This window comes from Haliotis rufescens, unplaced genomic scaffold (genome assembly GCF_023055435.1).
Source record: "Haliotis rufescens isolate VD_foot unplaced genomic scaffold, xgHalRufe1.0.p SCAF_13, whole genome shotgun sequence".
Classification (NCBI taxonomy): Eukaryota; Metazoa; Mollusca; class Gastropoda; order Lepetellida; family Haliotidae; genus Haliotis; species Haliotis rufescens.
The window spans coordinates 1,810,399-1,836,401 of NW_025963813.1; the positions used below are offsets into that span (position 1 = coordinate 1,810,399).

Genomic DNA, 26,003 nt, shown 5'->3' on the forward strand with positions numbered 1-26,003 from the left:
TTGCAGATTTAACCTATTTTGCACAGCAATTCACCTCTTCCGCCCCAAAATTTCAACCTTTCTGACATTTGTACACCAATGCAGAATTCACCTATTTTGCATAACTTTTGCAGAATTCACTTATTCTGCGCAACAATTGAAAAATGTCTCCTATTTTTCCAACAATTCAACAATTCACCTATTTTGCACAACAATTGTGGAAGTCACCTTTCTCTCTTACAATTGCAGAATTTGCCTTTTTTTACACAAAGAGCTAAAGTTCGTTAAGCATGTTTAGTTTTCTAAGTGTATTCTATGAGATGGATACAAATTCATAAGGGTTTATTTCTATTGCAGTCAGGGATGTGATTAATGCCACTTCTAAATAGCCCTAAAAAGGGTTTACAGCTTATTTTTCTGAAGTTTGGCTTTTGCTACCATGGCTGTGAAACTGTTGCTAAAATTCAAAGTTGGAAATTCATATCTGTCTGTTCAAAATCAAGCAAAAGGAAATGTTTCTTGTATCAAAATTGGATAATTCGATACTTGTGTTTCTGTTGTCTAATGTTGCCATGCACTGCGAATCACATAATTTCACTGGGTCAGTGTACTGTGCTGCTTATATCCAGTCTACTTGACCAAACTTGCATCTTGGTATTATTTTCAAAAGATCTTACTGTTTTTGGACTAGTGGTTAGAGTCGCATACTGAACATAACGTTTTCATTTTATTTTCTCATCAAGCAAGTACCTTTGATCAACTTTATTCCAATATTCACAATGCTTAATTTGCTTCTTCAATATGCTGTCAAAAACCTTTGCAAATCACTCATGATCTATTTTTTTAATGTATTCACATTTTTTATAAGAGAAAAACAAAATTTGATTTAATTTCTAAACTTGTCAATGTTCAAAATGGAGCTGTTACCTCAGGACACGACCAAATAATCAGTGTTTAACGATATCACCCAAAAGTTGATCAGAATCAGTTTGAAGAAATATAACATGTCTAATTTGCAGATGATACCAAGTTGTGAAACAAGATAAATAATTACACCTGACGATGTATATCATCTATCATACCATTAAGTTCAATTTTCAGATACTGTTGCATGACGATGGATTTATAATTTGGTGATAATAATGCAGCTTTAGAAATCTGTTTTTAAAGACTCATCTCAAGGACTGGTGCGAAACTCGTTAAGGACTACCATCACTGTTTCTTCCTTACAATGTCTCTGCCGAATTTAAAAGTCATTGAGGCTGGTGTGCATTTCGAAAGCTAATTTTGTCAAAATGGAAATCACAGTTAGTGTCGAAATGAAATGTTATCCACGATTTAATCGTGTGAGCTATGGTCTACAGCCTGATTCACCCAGTCTACAACATCCTACCAACACAGCTTGTACCAAAAATATAAATATTCCTCAATTAGATGACTTAGTAGTCTGACCTGGCTACTCTTATCACGTTCAAATTCAGACATCGGAACAAGCAACAGCAACTGTGCATAAACAAATCAAATAATAATGCTGAAAAAGATGAAAACAGCCGGTTGATGAATAAATCAAAGCGAAGCAGAGGAAAGCTCAGTGGATACCATGTACTCAATAATCACGTCCTGTCCTGGCCTACCTACATGGAAGCCAAGCTAATCAATACTTGCGTCTTAGCGTGTCTCACAGTGCACGGAGCTGATGATCAGCATGGCTTTGTCTTGAAATAATGGATGTGGAGGTAATAAGAAGTATTCCACGAGATGCTTTACTTGTATATCAAATTAGTTTATCCCCGATATTATAGATTTTTCATAATTTCCAGGACCCCGTTCCTCAAAGCAATCTTAGCACTACGATGATCATAAGCCTGTGTTAAGGTATGGGACTTATGATCACCTTAGCGCTAAGATCGCTTTGAGGAACAGAGCCCAGCACCAGTGACGAAAATACGTAGAGGCAGGAGGTAAAAGTGGGGGTTATGGTGTTGTCAGTAATATTACAGCTGTGGTCTAAATGAGCATGGACTACACCAACCAGAGCCCAGTGTGCAGGCATTTATCTAAACCTACTCTGAGGCTGATCATCGGCCCCAAGTCTGCAGCAAACATCATTACAAATTCCCAATTTGGAATTAAAAACTTCCAATTTATGTTGCTGTGTGTGTTAGTTAGTTATTGGCTATATATATATATATATACAGCCAATAACTAATTATACGGTTATGAAGAAGTAACCTGTATTCACTTATAACAATTTTAAGACCAACAAAGAGGAACAAGTTTTAAAGCTTTGTTTTAAATTATTGCATGAAAACCTCTGAATTTCGGAAAATATGAACTACTAAAAAAAAACAATTTTGAACAAAATAATGATTTTTCCACTTTGCCTGCCAGTCAGTGGCACTTAACTAAGAATCCTGAATAAAAACCCTGAGTGTGAGTTACAAATTAAAAAGTTTTGTTGGTTTGTGGTTTAACCCTGCACTCAGCAATATTCCAGCTATATGACGGCGGCTGTAAATAATCGAGTCTGGACCAGACAATCCAGTGATTATATCATGAGCATCGATCCACGCAATTGGGATCAATGACATGCATCAACCAAGTCAGCGAGCCTGACCACCCGATCCCATAAGTCGCCTTTTACGACAAGCATAGTCGCCTACAAATTATAAAGAAGCTATGGAAGTGGGTTATGCTGACTCTGCACTGTGACACTGTATCTGTGACACTGTATCTGTGACACTGTATCTATTTGAAACTTGAGACTGGTCTAGACCCACCACAGGTCAACAGTAAGCAAAATGAAACTTGTCATTCAGATTAACACTGGAACTATACTATACATTAGGACAACAGTATATTTGCAGCCTTATATAAAATAATTAACCATAAGGTCTGTGCTTGTAATGGTATCATTATAATCCACAACTTATTTTCAAAGTCAACATGAATAAAAGAATTGATTTGGATCTCATCAATCATAGCAAAAACATATTCTATTCTATTCTTAGCCTTTGACATTTTCTTGTAGGATGTCAAATCGACAAGCATGAGTCAGATCCCCTGCATGTTTTCCAGAGTTGTGCTCAGGAGGCTATGAATCACTTGGCTTCAAACAGTTGAACTCAATCACCAGGCCTCCATCCATGTTGAGGAAGTTTGGGATTATGTTTTATAACAAATAATTCTCCCACACAGACTTTGCAACTTCCTACACCAACTCTGTGCAGCAGGAGCATCATCATCTCGGGGCTGAACAGCACTCCAGGTACAATAACAAGGCTAATGGTCCAACAGTTCGGAATATTTACAATCTCATTAAAACCAGTTCTTAGTTCTCGTTACCGCTAAACAAAGATCTGAGGACATCCCAGTACGGGTCATGTCAGACCGACCTTGCGTGAACTTTGACCGACAAATGGAATAACAAATCAGAAGACAGCTTTCTCTTGCTTTATGGCACTAATTTCAAATTGTCGACTACGCTTCAAAACATATTTTGACAAATTCTCGATTTAAAATTTGAAACCTGAACAAAAGAAAGTGTTGGAATGGCTAATAGATAGTCTAGATTGTATGGATTCAGTCGTTAAACTCGTAACTATCGTTCGGAATACCCCGTGTTAAAGTTTTCGAGGTTGCATGATTAGAAATAACATTCCGACTGTCACTTTCATGATCTGGTAAGCGACGCTCTGATTGGTAGGATGAAAGGTCGTTCTGACGTGACCCCTAATGGGATGTCCTCAGATAGCGAAAACTAAGGTCTGATTTTAATGAGATTGGAATATCTATTTTACCTGTTCATCCCCTTCACATGGAGGACCAAGTTTAAGATTTAACCAACACCATTCAGAGCAGAATATGTTTGAGTGAAATAAGTATATTTTATGCCTCAGTTGACAATATTTCAGCCATATCCCAGAGCAGCCTCTTGAATACAGTGAAACTGTTCATCTGGTTTGTCTCTTTCCCCGTGAACTTGTCAGGATTAAATGTCCTGATAAATGTATCACTGTAAGTGAGTTATGTTGCTTTGAATTGTTGAAGATGTTCCTGAAAAGCTTCTTAACAGACCAACAGGGTCTCCCTGTAAATGAGTCCAGACCAGACAAACCAGTTGTTGACTGCATGAGCACAGTCCATGCCATCGTGTCATGATGACAGGACCAGCTTCTACCAAGGACCAAATCAAGGGTCAATCAATTCCCAACTTGCCCGACTTGTTGTGTCAGATCGCTGGACAAACAATAAAATAAGCTTCAGTTGTACTTGTACAACCTTGGTATTTAGCGTAAGTGAGTGAGTTGGGTTTAATGCCACTTTGAACAGCATTCCAGGTGTATCATGGGGCGTTAGCTTAATGTGGGAGGAAAGTGATCCCGGTCTCAGACATTTACCACTTTGGTGAAACCCACGAGTACGGGTATGGTGCTGACAAACCTGGAAACATAATCAGGGCAAACCGGGATTCAAACCCACAATCATAGGTTGGCATGTCAAGGGCACGCAACTCTGTACAGCCAATTGGAACGCCTTGCATGATCTTGATATATAGAAGATCAATGGTGATCACATATTCATACCAAGTACTAAATATAGCTTTAAAAGTGTAAACATTGTGAGTATGACCAATCAACTGATGGCAGTGTGCTGTTTACGTCCTTGGTTCGATTTCGATCACACTTTCGACATGCTCCCTGATTGGTTGATCAGGTTAGCATCATGACCATACAGCCAATTGTGCTACAACTGTGATTTTGTTTGTTTGTTTGTTGTTTAACGCCGCACTCAGCAATATTCCAGCTATATGATGGCGGTCTGTAAAATAATCGAATCTGGACCAGACAATCCAGTGATTGACATCATGAGCATCGATCCACGCATTTGGAATATATGCCATTTGTATCAACCAAAGTCAGAGAGCCTGACCACCCGATCCCGTTAGTCGCCTTTTACAACAAGCACAGTTGCCTTTTACGGCATGCATCGGTTGCTGAAGACCTGTTCTACCCCAGAATCTTCACGGGTCGCTACAACTATGAAGAACCATCAGCAGGTATTAGAATATCCATATTGAAAACAAAGACTGTCAGCTTGACTGAATACTGTGTTAATGGATGCTGATATGTTATTCTCCATCAAAGTTTGCATCAAATGACTGCAAATGGTAAAAGACGTCAAACGTAAAACAAGGATTTTCTAAATTCACCCGTGACTTCTATCAACAAAGGGACTTAGCTATCATATTATAAGCACCATCATCATGTTATGTCAATGCAACATCAATACTTTACATTTGAAACTTAATCAGTGACCACAACATCCTAAAAATTCTTACGTTTGTGTGTGACCAGTAGGAATAGTCGAAGTTGAAGCTCTTTGGAGTCCCATCCCTCTTGTCCTTAGGTGGGGTGATGACTGCAATAGAAACAGATAGTACTAGTCTGCTGCTCCAAGGTGACAAGTCTGGTTGGTTGGTTGGTTGGTTTGTCTATATGACGGTGGTCTGTAAATAATCGAGTCTGGACCAGACAATCCAGTGATTGATATCATGAGCATCCATCCACGCAGTTGGGATCGATGACATGCATCAACCAAGTCAGCAGGCCTGACCACCCGATCCCGTTAGTCGCCTTTTACGACAAGCATAGTCGCCTTTTACGGCAAGTATGGGTTGCTGAAGACCTATTCTACCCCGGAATCTTCATGGGTCTGACAAGTCTGGCAAACATAGTGTCAGCACCCATCCAGGAGGTTGCGCCTTTTGAAGTCACGGCCCAGTGATCCCAACATCCATCACCCATTTATCTGACAACTTCTGTCCGGGACATGGCTTTCAGGGTTCTCACCAACCATTCTGACCACACAATCCTCATTCCATCGCTTCATGGAACCAGTGAGTGAGTGAGTGAGCATGGTTTTACGCCGCTTTTAGCAATATTCCAGCAATATCATGGCGGGGGACACCAGAAATGGGCTTCACACATTGTACCCATGTCGGGAATCGAACCCGGGTCTTCGGCGTGATGAGCGAACGCTTTAACCACTAGGCTACCCGACCGCCCCTCATGGAACCAGATTGAGTTACACACAGTGACACATATTCTGCACTGATTTCCCTCACAAGGCAATGGCAAGAAAATACTGCACACAATGATCTGACTGATCTACATTCACAAAATCAACCCCATTTAAGGTGTCCCCTGCCGTGATATCGCATATATTGCTAAAAGCGGCGTAAAACCATACTCACTCACTCACTCACAAAATCAACCAATAGAAAAATAATATCAAATTATATCAACTACATATATATTATGTTTGAATTTCAAGAAATTAACTCCATCACAAATTTCGTCTTAAAAAAATAGGAGGTAACTCCTACCGGTAGTGTTTCCCTGCATATTAATGATGCACTCAGCATCCCTGGAAATCTCTCTGCTGTTGAAGGGACGAACCCTCACTGCTACTTTGACGGACGACATGATGGCAGCTTAACTGAAAGAAAGAAATGGATTTACTTGAAAACATATCGATAATTAACAGACATAAGACTCAACAATGTTTTCTTATTAGCATAATACTATAGCAAAGGACTACCATACACACCTTTGCATTAACAAGGAGTGGGTGTGGGGTTGACACTGTTGTCAGAAGTAGCGTTGTAACTTTATAGCAAACAGTATCTTAATGCCGATACACACTGATTTACAAGAGCTGTACCACAAGACAACCAATACTTTAATATTTGAACATTTATAATAAAATAGGTAAGGTTTGATAGAGTAAAGTATGTCTGACAAAGTAATGTTGGTTAATCATCCATGAAGATCTTACAAGTCATCAGTCATGTACTGTAGAATGAAGATGTTTTTTGCTTCGTCAGCAATGACACAGCCATCCACTATAATCACTATAATCAGGCCTGTATCTAGTAGTTTTATGGTCCAGTTAGATGAGCTTGTCACTTAACAGGGAATGTTCACCAGACTAACAAATTAACAGGAAACAGTCTCTTGTGTCTTGTGATCACCACTACGAAGTCCTCATAACACTTTCCTCCTGGGAAGTGACAAAGTTCTTTAGTTGTCATTATTACGTTAGCTGGAGCTATCTTTGTCATGGTATTAACAGCAATGAGGATGTTTCCGGTGACCAGCTTTCAACACAAAACCCCGTAATTGTGACATTTAATCATGTGTAGCGGCCATAAAATTTCCGAGTCCCGTGATGGGATTCGAACCACGGACCTTCTGATCTGAGGTCGGATGCCTTGTCCACATGACCAAAGAGGTTAACCCCGTCAGCAAGCTGACAAGGTAAGGATGTCATCTGTGGGATGACTCCACACCCTGCTAAACAAGCAAAGGTGTAAATACATTCCCTGTAAGCCACATCTCCATGAAAATTTTAAAATGAGATATAGCCCAGGTTTACCTTTCCAAAACCCAAACTGGAATTCCACGCTTTGAGAATCCAGTGTTTCAATATGATTACCTGAGGACTCATATAGAAACACACCCGGTATGCCTAAAATATTGGAGCATGGCTGCAATGTATCACATGCCTAATGCTCCAACTGTATAACCATGTATCACATGCCTTGCTCCAACTGTATAACCATGTATCACATGCCTAATGCTCCAACTGTATAACCATGTATCACATGCCTTGCTCCAACTGTATAACCTACAAGCAGCACAACTGTTATGACATATGCAATAGTGCCAGTCTGTGTAGTTTCAATAGAACCAATTAACACTGTTGGCTTGGTAAGAAGAGTGAGATTGTTACCCCTGTCCTCCCAGATGGCCTTACGCTGAGCTGTACTAATGAGTGTATACCGAAGAGCAGTACTAATGAGTCTATCACAGACTTGCTACACACAAGGACAACAGCTGTCAATAGTAATAAAATCTAACACTGTAATGTGAACATATGTTAATACGGCTGATATGTGCATTCGTCAACATAGACACCACACAACATAATCACACATCACAACACCTTACAAGTTACATATAATTGTCATCCCCAATAATGACATATGGTATATGTTAATTTTTTCATATTTATTTGAAACTTATGCTCATAACAGTTTAACAAGCCCTGCTAGGATTATTTTATTGTGGAAATTTTCAAGGGTTTACTCATCATGCTATGTTGCAAGTCATGCTCATGATTGTTGTTGCCGTTATCAACGCAATAAGCGCCCAGGACTCTCTCAAAATTAGAAATAGGGGGCTCTTATTAGAATATTATTTTGGTGAAAAAAAACAGAGTTGAAAAATACATTTCGTTGTTTATGCCGACAGCCTGAAATGTTTATGTACGACAGATATATTTTTCTAGAATTTGATTGCCCATAATTAAGGGTGCATATAACACACGAGTGTGTATTGTACGCGAATTAATATGTCTTGTGAACATTGATCAATCGGAAGGGTGGCTAATTGGGATTGTTCACTAGCAAATATATTAGCAAATACAGCCGTGGGCGCTTATTAGAGCAAGGCGCTTATTACGTCGAATACGGTATTGTTAATTAATGTTCTCATCAGTTACATGTATTACCATACAGCAGCAAATTATCAATAAAAACATTTTCACTTGAATTATACAATATCTGATTTTGTTTTGTATTTTGAGACAGTTGTTCATGGTTGATCACTGTTGTCAGTGTTGAATATGATTATTTAATTATGATTGATCATGGGACTGTCACTGGAAACAGATCATCTATTGTTTAGGACCATTGTTGACATTTCACTTACAAAAATTATATATTTGAAGTACAATCTCTTTTTTCAAAACCAATGAATGTTGATCTGAAAAATAATTTAACAAAGTTTAATTAAGGCAGGATTATGCAAGATACCCCGTCCAACGTTTGACCTTCCAGAATTCCTCAGTGCAAGGAAACTGATCCTTTGCTAACATTCAAGCATGGTCCTGAATTCCCAATTACCATTGTCCAGGGACAACCTTCCCTAACAAAGCCTGACTGACCATCAGAGACCACACTGACCTACTGACTTGATTGACTGCCGATCTATCTACAGACAGCACTGTCTCCGAGACCCTGGACAGTCTCCAGAGGCCATATTGCACCATGACAACAGTACAAACCAATTAAAAAGGGGATGCTAAATTAGTCCAAGTAATTACGGAGTCAAAGTGACACAGCTCATATTATGATTAATCGGAGCTTTCTAAATTGAATATTCAATAATTTAGTCATATTAGTCCTGACCTGTCATTATTCTTCGAATGCATTTTAATAACAGTGAAACAATGCATTACGGTGTCAGCCATATTTGTTTTTTATGCTTCTAATACACTGGGGCACGCGACAGCATGGCTGTTTAAAAAACAGGGGATATAAAGCTCAAAATAAGCAGACAATATGATGCCATATGAATGTGTATGGTTTAATATTAATAAACCACGAAAATTGAATAACAAAGCAATTTATTAACATCGAAAATCAGACATCAACAACGAAAAATTACACGAAAAGAGAAGTTTCATAATGACACCCTCATCAGTTACACGCATCGGGCCACATTTCAACAAACATGTTGTACTTTTTTATTAAGTTTAACTGAAAATGACATTTTTTTACAGAAGCTTTTATTACTGGGATTTTGGGGAGTGGGGCCAGCAGCGGAACAACTCAGAAACCATTACTAAAGAAGGAACTTGCACCCAACCTTACCAAAATGGCAGAAGGTGACCGGTTTACTGCAACTTAGCCTAATAAGTTTGAGGAATGTGAAAATATTTACACATTACTATTTTTTTATCATGTCTTCTAATGAAACAATGAAGTTCTTGAATAAACATTTGTTTGTTTAACGCCACACTCAGCAATATTCCAGCTATATGACAGCGGTTTGTAAATAATCGAGTCTGGACCAGACAATCCAGTGATTCACATCATGCGCATCGATCTACGCAATTGGGATCTATGACATGTATCAACCATGTCAGCAGGCCTGACCACCTAATCCCGTTAGTCGCCTTTTACGACAAGCATAGTCGCCTGTTACGGCAAGCATGGGTTGCTGAAGACCTATTCTAACCAGGATCCTACCGGGTATCTTGAATTAGCAACAATATACATACAGTGTTGGGAATTAGGGGCCCTTGAGGTGTTCTTCTATGTTATTTTGAATGCAGGGGCTCCCAAAATCTTTTAATATTAGGGATATGACAATGACCCTTAAACTTTCATTCTTTCATAAATTTTAAACACTGCACATACATAATATTTATTTAACATGGTGATCCAGAATAAGTGGAAGTGAGTGAGTTAATATTTAATGTCACTATGAGTAGATGTCAAACTTTAACCAAGACCAGATGACATGAAGGTGACATTTTCAGTATATTTTCTGATTTACCAAACATATTTCCAATCCATAGCCATGTAAAGGCAAGATTAATATGTTCCATGTTATTAAACCATAACCAGTTCTGTACAGCAACATAGACAAAAGGTAAAATTGAAATGTTGGACAAAACTACAAATTTGAATGTTGCATTCATTATCACCAGTCAGGATGACCTCATGTTTATGCAGCTTTCGTTGCAATTCAATCAGAGCATTTCAGACCTGCTTCTAAACACTGTTTTGAGAGAAGTGCAAGTTCACCTTAAGAAAGACACAAATAGGTATATATTCATGATAATTGTGTCTATTTTATTTCACAAGAAAACAAAACAAACAGTATCCGGGAACCAGTAAAGCGTTCACAGACTGGCGACACCAGTATCCAGGGCATGCAAGTTATTTAATGAGCAGGTTCAGTGACCTGCCCAAGTACATGAAAATAATGGGCGTGTGGATGGAAAAAAGTCTACATTTTCAGGAGGCCTCCCTGACTGATGATGATCACAAATGCCTGTTACACTTAATCGAGATTGGCTGCACAACATTATCTATGGCACCTTACAACATAAACTCATAATTATTTTCAAACGCTTACCCACTCCTATTCACATAGTGAAGATTTGGAATGTAGAACCTGGCTTGTGCATTCACACATCTGACATCCTGAGTGACAGTTATTAACAGTTATGAAGCAGTTGTGATTCACACCATCAATAATTGCACTTGCAACTTGATAATTTTCCTGACATCTGTACCATACCTATTGCCTACAAAAGTGATGAAGCATACTCCTCTCTTAAGTTAAATCTAAACAAAAACAGTGATTGTTTTTAACCACTATTATGAACCAACATACTTCCTGACCCAACACCTGCTTGTTACATGAAACACAAGTACTTTTAATGCCAAAAGAGAGTCCTTTGAATTGGCCTTTCTATTCCGTGTTTTATCTATTGTGTATATTAGCTGGTAGATGATAAGAAGGTTGTGGATACAGCATTGTATCACGTCTTTATCAAGGTCACCGCCTTCACCTGTGATATAACCATGTATATCTTGGACATGCTACTGACCCCCATGTCTGACAACAGCTGACAACAGCAGCACATTTCTTTAACATAGGGACCGACCTTTTGACATACAGGGGCCCTGGCATTTTATCAAAACAAAAAAATGTCCCAGAATATGCTCTGAAAAATTAAATAATTATGCTTCAGGCAGTTAGAAAAAAAACTTGTCTGCCAAAATAAATACATTGTTGCAAGATGTATTGTTTTTAAAATGTATTCAGCCTCAAATAATATCTGATATATTCACAAATATTTTTAATCATCATACTTCGAAGAGTTGCTTCTGAAGTTAAGTGAATGGGAGAGACTTTCAGATCATCATCTTGGCATGCGAAGGGCCTCAAATGAAATAAGTCTTTCCTATTCAGATTAACATAACTGCCACTCAGTGAAAGTGGTGTTTTGCCAGTGCATTCAAAATAACACTTGTAAAGTTTTGCAGGGACAGACACGACCACTAATCCGTCAATCCAAGAATTGTGAAAATCCAGAGGACCAGCTGTTTGCTACCAAAATCTAGATATTTAATATAAATTACTCATCCAAATGACTATAAGGCAAACCATCTCAAGTTTTATTTAGATTTGAATGTGTGAAACATAAACCTTTCTGCATTAACACGAACAATGTTAATGTTTAAGCTTTCCAAAGATTACAAATATTACAGCTGATGAAAGAACCCATAAATAGAAAAAGGCTTTTATACTGTAAAGGTAGTCTTAAATAACTGCACTGAATGCAAGGTTTACAAACTCAATCAGGAACACAGTATCTTTTCCTGACTTGACTGCCTAAATCCCTCATATAAAAATCTTAGATAAACCCCAGGCATTTTCAGAGTGGCCAACAATATTTAGTGACTGGCACATGACATAGCCTGTGACAAAAATAACCAGCTCCGCAGAATACAAACAGGTGGACAATAGTGTGAGCATCATGCTCATGCCCAAGCGTACAATCTCACCCCTTGTGATACCCATGGGTGAGGGTCCTGATGGGTTTTAAAGCTTAACGTAAAACACCCTTCAAACACTATCGTAAACGTAAAATTCATCTTTTTTTTATCGTAAATGCTTATCGTAAAATACCAAAAAATAACTGCTTTACGTAAATAAATAATTTACTGCTTAATGTAAAATGATTAAAATGGTCAAAAACAGTCTGTCTTCAAGACCCAAATGCTTCGCCACAGAAAGCAGGCTGCGCAACTGACGCAGGGGACCAGTCTAGAATGTTTAGCGATTTGAGATTTTACCCGGTATTAAAAATATGAATTGTCAGGAAGAAACGAAAGCAGAATTAAAAGTCCCATGTCCCTCCATGGCCGATTTTGGAATTTTTCGCGATGATTTTATTGAAAAAGAAGAAAAATTACTGCTTAATGAAAAAGTACCCTAAATTTTACTGCTTACTGCTTATGGGACCCACCCATCAGGACCCTCATGGGTTTCAAGCATCAAGATTTGCACAATCCTTGTCATTTCAGTGATGACTCTTTATAACCTTGGATGTCATCCCTTGGGTAGGCTCAATCTGACCATTTGAGTTCTTTCTAAAAGGGGGCACAGGTGGCCCTGTTATCTAAGTCGCTGTGCAGAGTTACAGGGGCGCACGAGAAACCTATGATCATAGGTTTGATCCCTATTTGCCCCAATTATGTTTCTAGTTTTGTCATCACCATACCCATCCTCATAGGTTTCACGAAAGTGGTAAACGTCCAAGTCCTGAATTACTTCTGGCTTCCTCCCACTTTAAGCTGACACCCCGTCAAATAACTGAAATACTGTTAAAAGCGGAGTTTAAACCAACCAACTCACTCATTCTTTCTAAAAGACTTCCTTTTACAACACCTTTCTTTTCATCTGCTTATAATCGTACATCTCACAATACAAAGCATGACACATTGTTTAATTATCTCATTTATACCAACAGTTACTGGGTGAACATCAGACAAATAGAGTCGGCCTTTTTTAATTTCTATTACTTTTACACCAGATATATCCAGGATCCAGCAAAATCTGTTCCATTCCCATTATTCAAAATTTGTTCCTGACGTATACCAATAGGTTAATTTCAGCTCCTTTGACACAGGGCCGTTTAATATCAACTAACCAACCACGATACACATGTTAACAAACAGCGTTTGAAATTAAGGGGGACAGTGTGTACCTTGAGGTCATCCATTGTATTTGAATCTAGGCACCCCCCGAAATGTTTAACTGAACATACCGTATTCAACGTAATAAGCGCCCATGGCCATAAATTGGCCAGTGAACAATCCTAATTAGCACCCCTTCCGATTGATCAATGTACACAAGACTTATATATTCGCTTAAAATACGTACTCATCTGTTATATGCACACTTAATTATGGGCAATTAAATTCTGGAAAAATATATCTGTCGTACATAAACATTTCAGGCTGTCAGCAAAAACCACGAAATTTACCTTTTAACTCTGTCTTTTTTCACTAAAATAATATTCTAATAAGAGCCCCCTATTTCTAATTTTGAGAGCGCCCTGGGCGCTTATTACGTTGAATACGGTAAGTGTTATAACAAGCACCCTTGATATCGAACACTGTATATTTCCTGGTATAACACATGTTTATTCTCGGCATTCTCTCAAAAAATGTTTACAGATTTGGATCACCAACATTATTTTTCAAAACTTGTCTTTGCAAGAGAGACACATTCAAATTGAATTTAGCCATTTAGTTAATATCTTCATCAAAAACATATTAAATAATTTGTGACCACCCCCTCAAATTCCCTCATACAGTTCTGTAGATGTCAAATGATGTACGTTTCATTGATATGTAAATTTCTAACACAGAACCAAATTGATTTGCACTAATGACGGCACGGCCAATCAATATGTATATATGTTTTCATCACCATCCTTAGTGAGTCACAGGTGTGACATAATGTAGGGCTGAATAATTCAGCCACACTTTGATGAATAACGTCTTTCATTGTAGATTTCAAAAAACAAAATGTTCCTATCATTTATTGATTTCAATCCATGATGTACGTGACACAATAGATTATTATCATCACTGTTGTTTTTATCTGTTGCAATCCGCTTCCCCTAAATCCTTGCTGTCAGTCAATTCTTCTCATAATTACATAGTGCTGACAAATTTATGGGGAAATCTAGTAATTACATGTGCCCAAAATGTCTCGGGACAGACTTAATGTCAAAACCATGATGAAATAGACATTAGAAGGGCTGACATGTTGATGTCAAACTCTGTTTCAAGATTACATATTTCATGGTGACATAACCACAGACACCAATATTCATCCCTGTTAATACACAATCCCAAAAGATCGAAATGAAACTTACGTTTTTTTTGCTGAAATCAATGCTATCCTCCCAGCCGACCTGGTAAAGATGTTAGTTTCTAGTGATACGGTCTGGATCTCCTGTACTGGAATGGATCAGGACCGACCCCAGAGGATCCAATCCCTGAAAGGAAAATCACCAGGACGTCAATTTCAAGAATCAGATGGTAGAACGTTGTCAAGCTGTCAAAAATCCCCCATCCTATTTAATATCCATGCTGCAAGACTTGTCCTTCCATCCAGTTCTTCAGAGACGAGTCGAGATCCACCATTTTTCTATAGGTGTATTTATTATTATCATTGAGGCTGGGAAGAATTGCTAATGTATCACGTCATGTCTGATTCTATGCCAACCAGCTACCACATTATTCATTTGTTTGTTCACTACACGCAGGATACCACAGGCATACAGTCTCGTTCTGAGCAAACTGGGGAATATTTCTTCATAAATTAATTAATTAGCATAGGTAATGGTATTTCTGGCCCAGCAAAGCGCTAACCTCAAAGAAACTGGGAAATATTGATCAGAATTCCGTCAGTATCCATTACTATTAAGCCTGAACTTGCAGAGGATGCTGGGAATGGATCGAGTATTGATCGGCAGACATTATGCGGATTTGGCATCGCCTCAATAGCTGTTGGTCTTGTCAGTCAGTCCAGCGGAACAGATTACCACTTGTTGTGTCACACCCGGTCTCCCATGAGTTGGTTCTCCACAATGGAGGATGTGGACAGACATGGCAGTATCAGCCACAATGGCCGCAGGCTAAACTGGGGGCATTTGGTATTATCATAATCAATGGAATACTCTTAACGAAACTGAGGCTGACTTTATACTTTCATGAATGGATGAATCATTTTGCGTGCTGACTATTATGTCATGGAGCCAATGAAACTACCCAATAAGTCAATCAAATGACAATTTGGGATCTATTGTCAGACCAAGTGGTGCACAAAGAAATTTAGAATTTCAGATATAACAGACTTTAAAGCAATTTAAAGGTTTAAAAATAAAGTCAAAATAAATGATGTTAAGGAATTATTTTACGTCTAGAATCCATGGCCATTGTCATATCTATATCAAGTTACAATGATTTTGTTCTGCTTAAAATCAAAAGCATAAAATTGGAAGGAAATATTTGACAAGTTTGAATGGTTTGGTTTGGTTTGTTTGTTGTTTAACGCCGCACTCAGCAATATTCCAGCTTTTTGACAGCGGTCTGTGTAAATAATCGAGTCTGGACCAGACAATCCAGTGATTGACATCACGAGCATCCATCCTCGCAATTGGGAAACGATGACATGCATCAACCAAGTCAGCGAGCCTGACCACCCGATCCCGTTAGTCGCCTTTTACGACAAGCATAGTCGCCTTTTACGACAAGCATGGGTTGCTGAAGAGTCCGTGGGTCCTTGTGTTCTTCTCCTATGGCAATTGAATCTTTTAACATTTGGGCAATGCCAAGGGCCCTTTGACTTTAATGCCTAACTTCCAACACTACTCCGATCATGGTCTGAGAAAAGCCACGACAGTACCATTACCCAAAGGAATTAACACAGAGTTTTGAAAGACTGTCTACTTCCTATTTTCTGAATAGTTCCACTTGCATTGTAAGCTGTGCCTTGTGTGACACGGAGACATTGTCCCCACATAATAAAGTAAATTATCTGATTAAATACAGATATGAGTGAGCAAACAAAGTGATGTTTCAACTGGTTGTATCAAAGTTTGTTGGGCTGATAATTTGATCCGCCTCCTGCCCTGTTAACACAGCCATACAGTGACCCTGACATGATCATTACTTGATGGTTTAGATTTACATCCATTCTATTCATACATCCTTCTTTCTTTAAAGAATCTGTATCTACGAATATCCCAGGTTAGAATTGGTCTTCAGCAACCCATGCTTGTCATAAGACATAAGACTTACGGAGATCAGCTGAGTTGTTGATGCATGTCATCGTATCCCAACTGCATAGATCTATGCTCATGTCAATCACTGGATTGTCTGGATTATTTACAAACAAATACAATACAGATTGAAATTTAAAAATTAACTTGTTATTACAGTGAAGACTACAAAATAAATATAACGGCACATGATAGCCGCATCGGTTCATGACAAGTACCAGATGCTGACTCTTTTGTTGAGAACATGTAAAAAATAGATTTTATTTGCTCTATCATCTGCAACAGTCTGAAACTTAAACCTGGAAGTTAAACTAATTATTGAAACTATCTTCCAGGTTCAGTTTCAGCTTACTGGGGACCAGTGCTTTCTTGGAAGACCTTTAAACATGATAAGCATACACACTTAATACCTTGTTTACAAGTATGAAATTCATAAAGAGTTTTGGTTCACATAATTAGCTGTCTGGATCAACTGAGAACAGAAAGGATGACAAATAACAACAGAAAATAAGGACAACTTGTGACAAAACGTATTTTCTTACAGTTATTAAAAATTCAAGAAAAATCCCTCACTAGATCTATATACAGTAAACTACGGTTATAACAAACACTCTTGTAACGAACTGACGGATATAACGAACTTACTTTTTGGGTCCCGACTATTTGCTGTAGTTATGCTGTATATGTGCTGATAACGAACTAAAATAAGTAGTCCCTTTGAGTTTCTCATAACCGCAGTTTACTGTAGCAGGAATATTGCTTACTCAGGCACACAAAAAACACTTACTAACTCCAGGGTGTATGGTGTATGAATTAGGGCTGGGACGAGTCCAAATCTACTACCCGGGTACCCACCACCCTATTACCCGACCCTACCCGGGTACCTACTGTAGGTCTCAGGAGATGTCTCAAAATGTCTGATCGGGAACATTTTTAGCATAGCCCTTGCAAATCGTATTTAGATACATGTATTAAACAATCTGGTCATTCATACACTGAAGTTGAATTAAGTTATATCTTTATTCAACCATATAAAAAATCAGAAGGATTGGGTGCTTAGTCAGAAAGAAATACGAACATTGGTGACATAAGTGCAACTATAGAGTTCTAGATAATTTTTGTCATTAAACAATATATCACGTGACTAACCAAGGGTCCGGGTAGTCCTGTGGGTACCCGGGTCCTACTCAGTACCCACCCGACCCGGGTACCCGAGTTACCCGTCCCAGCCCTAGTATGAATGTTATTTAATTGACAGGGAATACCAAGTTGGAGATGGGTTTGAGACCCCAAGGGGTTCACTGATGTGACAATACACACATAAGGGCAGTTTTCAAAATTCAAACTAGACCGGTACCCCGAGACTAACTTATGTTGAGGACAAGTAAAAATCCAGTCGTCCTCATTGACAAGTAGCATTTGAGGGCTGTCATTCTGAATCAGTTCTCAATGCTTCATTTTTGCTACAAATAAAACTGACAGAAAATATTTATACACATTGTGAACATTTTTGTCTTGTTGAAGCAGGACAAGCTACCAACATGACAAACTCTGTGGACTTGTGAAGTGATGTTTACACTAGTCCTCTGGACAAGTCTTAAAGAAAGACGAAATTCTAAGACTGAAAAGGGGCTCTATAGTTCACCCGAAAGTGTGTGACATTTGCATCTGTATCAATTAAGGATTGACTGTGTATTTTTTTCCGTTCATTGAGGTATGAATCGAAAAACCGATGTGCAAACTGTATCCGCGTAGCAACGAAAAATTTAATTATTATACATATGAGAGGGAGTGAATATTGCTTGGCCCTGCATCAGCCTTAAGCATGTTAAGTTTGTTTGTTTGTTTGTTTAACGCTGCACTCAGCACTATTCCAGCTATATGACTGAGGTCTGTAAATAATCGAGTCTGGATCAGACAATCCAGTGATTAGTATCATGAGCATCGATCCTCACAATTGGGATACAATGACATGCATCAACCAAGTCAGCGAGTCTGACCACCCGATCCCATTAGTCGCCTCTTACGTCAAGCATAGTTGCCTTTTACGTCAAGCATGGGTTGCTGAAGAGCTATTCTACCCCGGATCTTCACGGGTCTCACAGCCTTAAGAAATTGGTACAGTGAGTGAGTGAGTTGGGTTAAACGCCGCTTTTAACACTATTCCAGTTATATCGCGGCGTGTCAGCTTAATGTGGGATGAAAGCCCGAAGTGATGTAGGTCTCAGACGTTTACCACTTCGGTGAAACCCACGAGCACGGGTATGGTGCTGACAAACCTAGAAACATGATCGAAGAAATTGGTACAGACCAAATCCTAAATGATCGGAGTGAAGACCATTGAGGTCAAATATCACACACAAAAACGATAATATGTTATACACACATAATAGACATACTGCCTGTATTGATCTGAATCAAAGTATGCAATGATATGTGGTTGTGCATGCTGAGCAATGGGCCAAGGCAACACTGGTATGTCATGCTGTGAAGGCATCATGACATACCAGTTCAAATCTACTCTTTGGAGACGAGTTTACAAAACAAGTTAGGACACATTTGCATTTGACACAGACCTGACCTAACAAATCAGATATAAAAAAAAAGCATTGCAATCAGTGAAGTCCTCTTTATTGCATAAAACATCATTGTTGTGTAAAACTGTTAAATAGTCAACCCTTTGTATCATGTTTATCACTGTTTAATGTTTATGTCAATCAGATTTTAAAAACTCTAAATTAAACTATCTGATGAACTTAAACATGTTTGACGTGCTTAAGGAGGCATAAAAACACTGTTGCCGACTGTCCAGCAGCATATGTTTTAGTTAACTGTCAAACTGATGCTGGTGCGGCCTGGTAGCCTAGTGGTTAAAGCGTTCGCTCGTCACGCCCAAGACCCAGGTTCGATTCCCGACATGGGTACAATGTGTGAAGCCCATTTCTGGTGTCCCCTGCCGTGATATTGCTGGAATATTGCTAAAAGCGGCGTAAAATCAAACTCACTCACTCACTCACTCAAACTGATGCTGGGTGTGATGAGAAGTAACCTCCATTTTCTCTATTTGTTCTTTGATTTGAGATTTTGGACAGTTGTCTGGGGTTGTAAAGATTTGCTGAAGTTTTGGTGCAAGACAATACCTCGTGCCAGTATGAATTTCATATCAATACAACATGAAATATTTATATGACATGAGCAATGATGAGTAAGGACATGTGAACTGGTATCAACATAAATTGTCTGAAGACAGTGACTCAAATCTTCTTAATCAGTTAATGTTACAGTCGGGATACTTCTAATTGGAAATGTTTCTTTAAATTGTCACTGAAACCTTGTTGCACAAGACAAAACCAGGTTGCACCCTGGTCCCTTAAGTTTATTATATATGAAAAACAGATGCATAAACTAGTGTAAATACATACAATCTGAGATCTCTGATGACTGTCATGGTTTACATAAATCAATTAAGCATTAACGTAAAATTTCATAGGAACATATGCACATAATCTTGAAATACCCACACTTTGATAACATCACACCCAGACAGCATGACAAATTACACGTAACACAGGGATTAACCCTAATTTGTATGGTACATAAAGCTAAGAGGTATTGAGTGCATTCTAAAGTCGATGTGTGGATAAGTAAGGGTTAATCAGACACAAATTAGAGTTGTTTTTGCATGCACTTAGCCCAAGTAGACATAAATATTAGGATGCATTTTTCAGTAATAGGTTGCACTTTTGCATGTTTTATATGGCTAAATTGAGCCATGACCTTAGAACACAGACTATCCCATTTTACGTGACTGTAGTTAGGATTCATTATCTGTTGCATAAAGTTCGTCTTTTCAAAGACGTTTTTTTACCAGCTGCAAAAAAGCAAACAAATCATTGCTCTGTCACCTTCACTGAGGCTATTCCCCTAGGGTCAAGACACACAATTAAAGCTGGAGTTGAACAATGAATCCAAAATGCAAGTAATTTCTCAGTTACAAACTTGGACACTCTTTATTCTTAATGGTACACTGGGGATATATTCTTGGTGGTGCTGAAAGTCACCAGCATGTTTTGCATCCAAGCCAGCAGATTCTGAACACCTGCGCTGCGTTGTGGAGTTGAGCAGTTCATGCCAGAGCCATGCAATACATTGGCACCGGTCCATTTCCTAGCTAAAACCTTCTTATACAGTATGCAAAGGTAAATATTCAACAAAAATGGAAGCACTAAATAAGTCGTGACAGAGTTTCGTTTATGCTTCAGTAAATGCAAAAGAATATGTAACTATTAACATTACAATGATTAAGTTACAAGGAAATATTTATTCATTTTAAAATTTCTCTGAACAGTCTCTGTGAGCCAGTCAGTGAAAATGATCTATGTCGCCTTCACCAACATTCCAGCAAAATGATGACAGGGGCTTCACACATGGAACCCATGTGAGGAGTCAAACACTGGTCTTCGGTGTGATGAATGAACGCTTTAACCACTAGGCAGAGCTACAGATAAGCCGCATATTTGTGTAAAATACCCCCCAAAACTATTCAAAAACCAATTACTTTCAATTAACTTGTTTACAGAAACACATGCATTAAATAAAAAACTCAATTGTTTGAAAACAACACGCGTAAATACCCAATGAATCTTTTTCAGCATGCGTACAAAGGAGCTAATTTCCAAAACACAATAACGAGCTAATTTACTTTCCGAGTCAAGCATATATTAGAACCGTTACATACATCTAAAACATTATTTCATTTTTAAAAATCTCAAAATGCTTACTCACCTTAGTAAAAAAAACAATAGAGTGATGAATAGATGAGTGAAAAAATATTGGTTACCCAATGAAAATGTAATCAATTAAAATAGAAACCTTCGAGTAAAAACTCAATTGCTCAAAAAGTTATCTGGAGCTCTGACGAGGCTACCTCAGAGTGGTCTCCATATTAATGATTCCTTAGTCTTCACCCAAAAGTATCAAAAGGTATTTACTTTGGTTTGGACATTCCAGGGACAACTCGCTCCAATCATGGTACAGGACTGAGTTTGGTATTTTACATCATAGATGAAACAAAAACCTAATTTCCAACCGTCATGTAATGTGGTTGCATGTCACATCAAAGACATCATGGTTTTGACAACAAAGTTTTTTTCAGTACTAACTTCTCAAGATGTATAAAGTCAACACGACCTTTCCTTGTTCATATATCAGCATAGAGAATAATGAGTGTGGCGTTAAACAAAAAACAAAAATCATTTCAGAAAAGGGACTCCTAAAATATGTGGTTTCCTGTACTAAGATCTTTACGCAGAGAGCGATCATATCAAAGACCCTATAATTATATGACAGACAGACAGACAGATAAAAGTTTATTCGTAGTTTCGTCACTTCCTGATGGGGAAGGTACATGAATGTTATTGTCTGGTAGTACGAACAATTGTCAGGTAGGGTTAGACTTGCACAAGTCTCGAAGGCACTAAATATCAGAGAAATCCTTATTTCTAGATTAAAAATATAATAAGAAAAAGTTGGCGTCCTTAGACTGTAGTGTCCGCTCATCTAGACTTGCCTATTATAAAGATAGAATTTCTATACATCCATGGACTTATCTTTCAGAACCCACCCATAACAATGTCTGACTGATGATGATGTCAATATGATGAAATGTACATTGTTGACTGATTGGAGACAGCATATGAAATTAAACATGAAAAGATTTATATTTAACAAGTACATTCTATACAATGTGCACGTCTAAAGTCACTGGACTCTGGCTAAACAACATGCAACTGATGCAATGAGTTTCAGAAGTAATCTGCGGACTTTGGACAGTTTCCAAACATGAAAGATACTCTGCTGTCAGTGAGACATTGGTGTAATTCAGAAAAGAATGCCCTTGGGTGAGTGAGCGAGGAGGATTTAGGTGGCATTTAGCGATATTCCAGCAGGGAACACCAGGAATGGGCATCACATATTGCACCAATAAAGAGAACTAACCTTCGGCATGACAAACGAACGCTTCAACCACTTGGCTACTCCACCCCCGAAACTCATTAAAATCTTGGTTCTCGCTACCGCTTAACGTTTTGGTGTAATTGTCGTTGTTGATGTAGATATAGCTATTGAGGTACATGATGATGTGCTGGTGTCCAGGATGTAAGTGTCGGTGTCTGTATCTGTATTGCCTTGATTCCATAGGATTGACAACATGTTTCCTAGGGGAAAACTTTCACAACTCACTGTAAGGTTGTAAGTGATCATTCAAGAATGGGTATATGAATTCACAACTTGCCATCTTGGAGAAGGGACAAAGACACGCAACTGATAGTCATCAAGCTGGTCACCTATGAAGATCCATGTAGAGAATAGGTCTTCAGGAACCCCATCTTCCTGAGGCAAGAGAGTTAACTGACTTTAAAAAGTCCAGTTTCCACCAAACTAGGCTGGTATTATGGAGTTACATTTTGGCTGGACTAACGAGTCTATGCATAGTTCAATCAAAATCGCGCACTGAAATCGAAATCCGGTCCGTAAACTGTCGTGCAGATTTCGGTCGATTGCAAGATTTGCAAGGCATCCGCATCGCCAACTCGTTGTCAGCAGATGCTTTCCAAATCTTTTCATGTTTTTAATCAAGGTGCTCACATGATTTGATGCATTTCGCCATGTAAGACCCCTTTTATCACAATATAGATCTTGATCATTGATCAGATCGTCCTGACTGGGCGCCACCATTTTGTGTGAAACAAACGCAAGTGATACGAGAGGTGGAATCTGATTGGTCCATAGGAGAGGCTTAGAAGGAACATAACTGTTAATAGCCACTGGTGGCGCTATGATCGAGCCCAGTAATTCCAGCCTAGTTTGGCAAGGGTGGAAACTGGACTTTTATCCTCGGGAAGATGCAGGAACCCATGCTTGTCGTAAGAGGCTACTACTGGGACCGGGTGGTCTGTCAGGCTCACTGATTTGCGAAAGGTCATTCTGACTTGACACGTAAGGGGATGTCCTTAGAACTTTGATTAGTGGTAGTGACAACTAAGACCTGATTTTTATGACATTTCCCAAAAGAAACCTTTCAAATATTATTGATGAATTTTGTGAACATTCAATGTTTGTCATGCCATAGAACAGTTTAAATGCGGCAGATGTTTTAAAAACATAAAATATTTCCCTGAATTACAACATATTTTATGAGACTTACAAATAATATGTTTTGACATATCTCAAACTTATATTACTATCTTTTAGGGTGTAACACATTCTTCAAAAACTGAAAAAATACTCTTTGTCAACTGACACCAATCATTATCCATGGAAGAAATTTATTAATCGTCTTCATCTTAAGAATAGACTGACAATAAGCATGACGGGTCTGATTGAAAAGAATGATATACTGTACATCATACAAATATTACATATACATATATATTATTTTTGTCAAATTTTCTTGGATGTCATGAACAAATCTTGCATTTTTTAATTCAAATGGCATGAAAGCGGACCTTTGCAGTCACAGGATTGATCATATGGTAATACAAATTAAATTCATTTATTATGAAGAAAGCTGTTCTATGATGACATAACATGCTCTCTGAAACACTCGATGTCTACACAAGCCTCTATCTGTAGATATCACAGTGCAGCCCTCGGTTTGTAAAATCCAAATATGAAACTGAAAATATAGGCACTGAGTGGCCTTTTACGTACATAATGACAGAAAAGTATGATACATTCTTCAGCAAATAAGAAAAAGATATCAGACGCACGAATCTATTTGAATTGTACACAAAGACAGCGCTTTCAAAGACATCAATATTGGGTCTGGTTCTGGCTAGTGCCAAGGCCAAGGTGTCCATAAGTAATTATGATAATTTATGAAAACTCCAAATTTTCCAGCTGTCACTCTAAAATATCAGTATGTGGCTTTACAGCATGTCAAACCACAACAATCTCCGTTAATAGAACGACAATGAACAGGTAGGAAAGCATGCGAGATGCTGCTGACGACATCTACAGTGATTTTGACAGCGTCATGTGACTGACTGCCTATCTGTATCATTGTTTGAACGTGAATAATTTCCTGTTCACAGGATAGAGATCTATCGTAAGAACATTCTATGAACACAAAATCGCCGTAAGATAGTCTGCGTAAGTCCTCTCACCTTGAAATGCCAAAGATGATCCTATAATGCCATAATTTAGTTACGATCACAATATTTCGTCTGCAAATGTCAAGAGCAGGTTATTTTCAGCCATTTCTGCGGAACTGCGGTGTTATTGGTTGACGGGCACCTGCTATACTGATGGACATACAACTACTTACAGTTGTAAAAAATATAATACTACGAAAATATACTGTCTAAAGTTAGTTGTTATCGAGTTTTATTTTAGACAACAGTGTGAAGCCCTTTATATATGTAGAAATGGTAGCACAGATTTGGTAAAAGACACCTCGTCAAAACCACCAAATGTTTGCCTCTCACCTAATATATAGCGTCAAGAGGCGCTATTGGTGGATATTACGCGTTTTCATTCGACGGGTGTCCGTGACGTCATGAAAATTATAAATTTTGCGCGGCACCGTTTTCGTGTCATTCGAGAGGTCGCGGGCGGTAGAGACGGAAGTATCTACCAAACGCTAACCCTGACTTTCCACATATCTCCTTCATGAATTGCTTGTCTTTTTGGTGGGGTTTCAGGCAATAGAGGAGAGTTTAAATAACAAAAGAACCCTACTCTGAGCGGTCTCTCGAATGATAAGCGTGCGTACAACATTCGTTAGAATACAAACTATTTTCACTTGGCCACATTTGGTCGCCCCCGGTCCGGCCATCATCTCCTCGTCGGGTTGTTCCTGCTGAGTTCGTCCCAGCGGTGGCTCGTGGGGAGGTGATAATGTATTGAAAGTAGGTTGTGTCCTATGTTCAGATTAAACTGCCAGCATATACGCCGTCACATTAGGTGTTGTGGTCGACAAAAACGTTGGCAAACAATTCTTCGGTTTTTCTTTACAAGCAGACCGCTATTCCATTGAACTGCAATACGCATTTGTAATTTGTTCTTTTGGGAAACGACAGCTTTCCTATAATATAAGATCGGGTATTGTGGGTATTTGAAGACCCCGAGCTGTTTGATGTGTGTGCAGTTCTGTGCACACTTTCCATACTGTGCATGTGTCATTTCATGACCAACCCACTGCCGAAACCGATGTTTGGAATATTTTTTACAAAGGATTTCTAAAAGCTGATTGACATCTGGTCGTAAAATAACATAATCTTTGTTTAATAAGAGCA

General features: G+C 38.5%; 1 protein-coding gene across 14 annotated transcripts in view; it reads right to left on the reverse strand.

Moving 5' to 3' along the window:
- The window catches only part of LOC124148634 (kinesin-like protein unc-104), an 84,909-nt gene extending 59,912 nt beyond the window's left edge, over positions 1-24,997 (reverse strand). For 4 of the 14 annotated variants that reach the window (XM_046519821.2, XM_046519823.2, XM_046519824.2 and 1 more), the window contains exons 1-3: positions 14,797-15,281; positions 6,368-6,480; positions 5,321-5,400 (exon numbers count right to left, since the gene is read on the reverse strand). In XM_046519821.2, the coding sequence (XP_046375777.1) occupies positions 5,321-5,400; positions 6,368-6,467 (180 nt within the window). In that variant the 5' untranslated portion in view covers positions 6,468-6,480; positions 14,797-15,281. Of the gene's footprint in view, positions 1-5,320; positions 5,401-6,367; positions 6,481-14,796; positions 15,284-24,872 lie in introns of those variants that run through there. The other 10 variants (XM_046519817.2, XM_046519822.2, XM_046519825.2 and 7 more) reach the window with 7 other exon arrangements.
- Between the last annotated feature and the right edge of the window lie 1,006 nt (positions 24,998-26,003).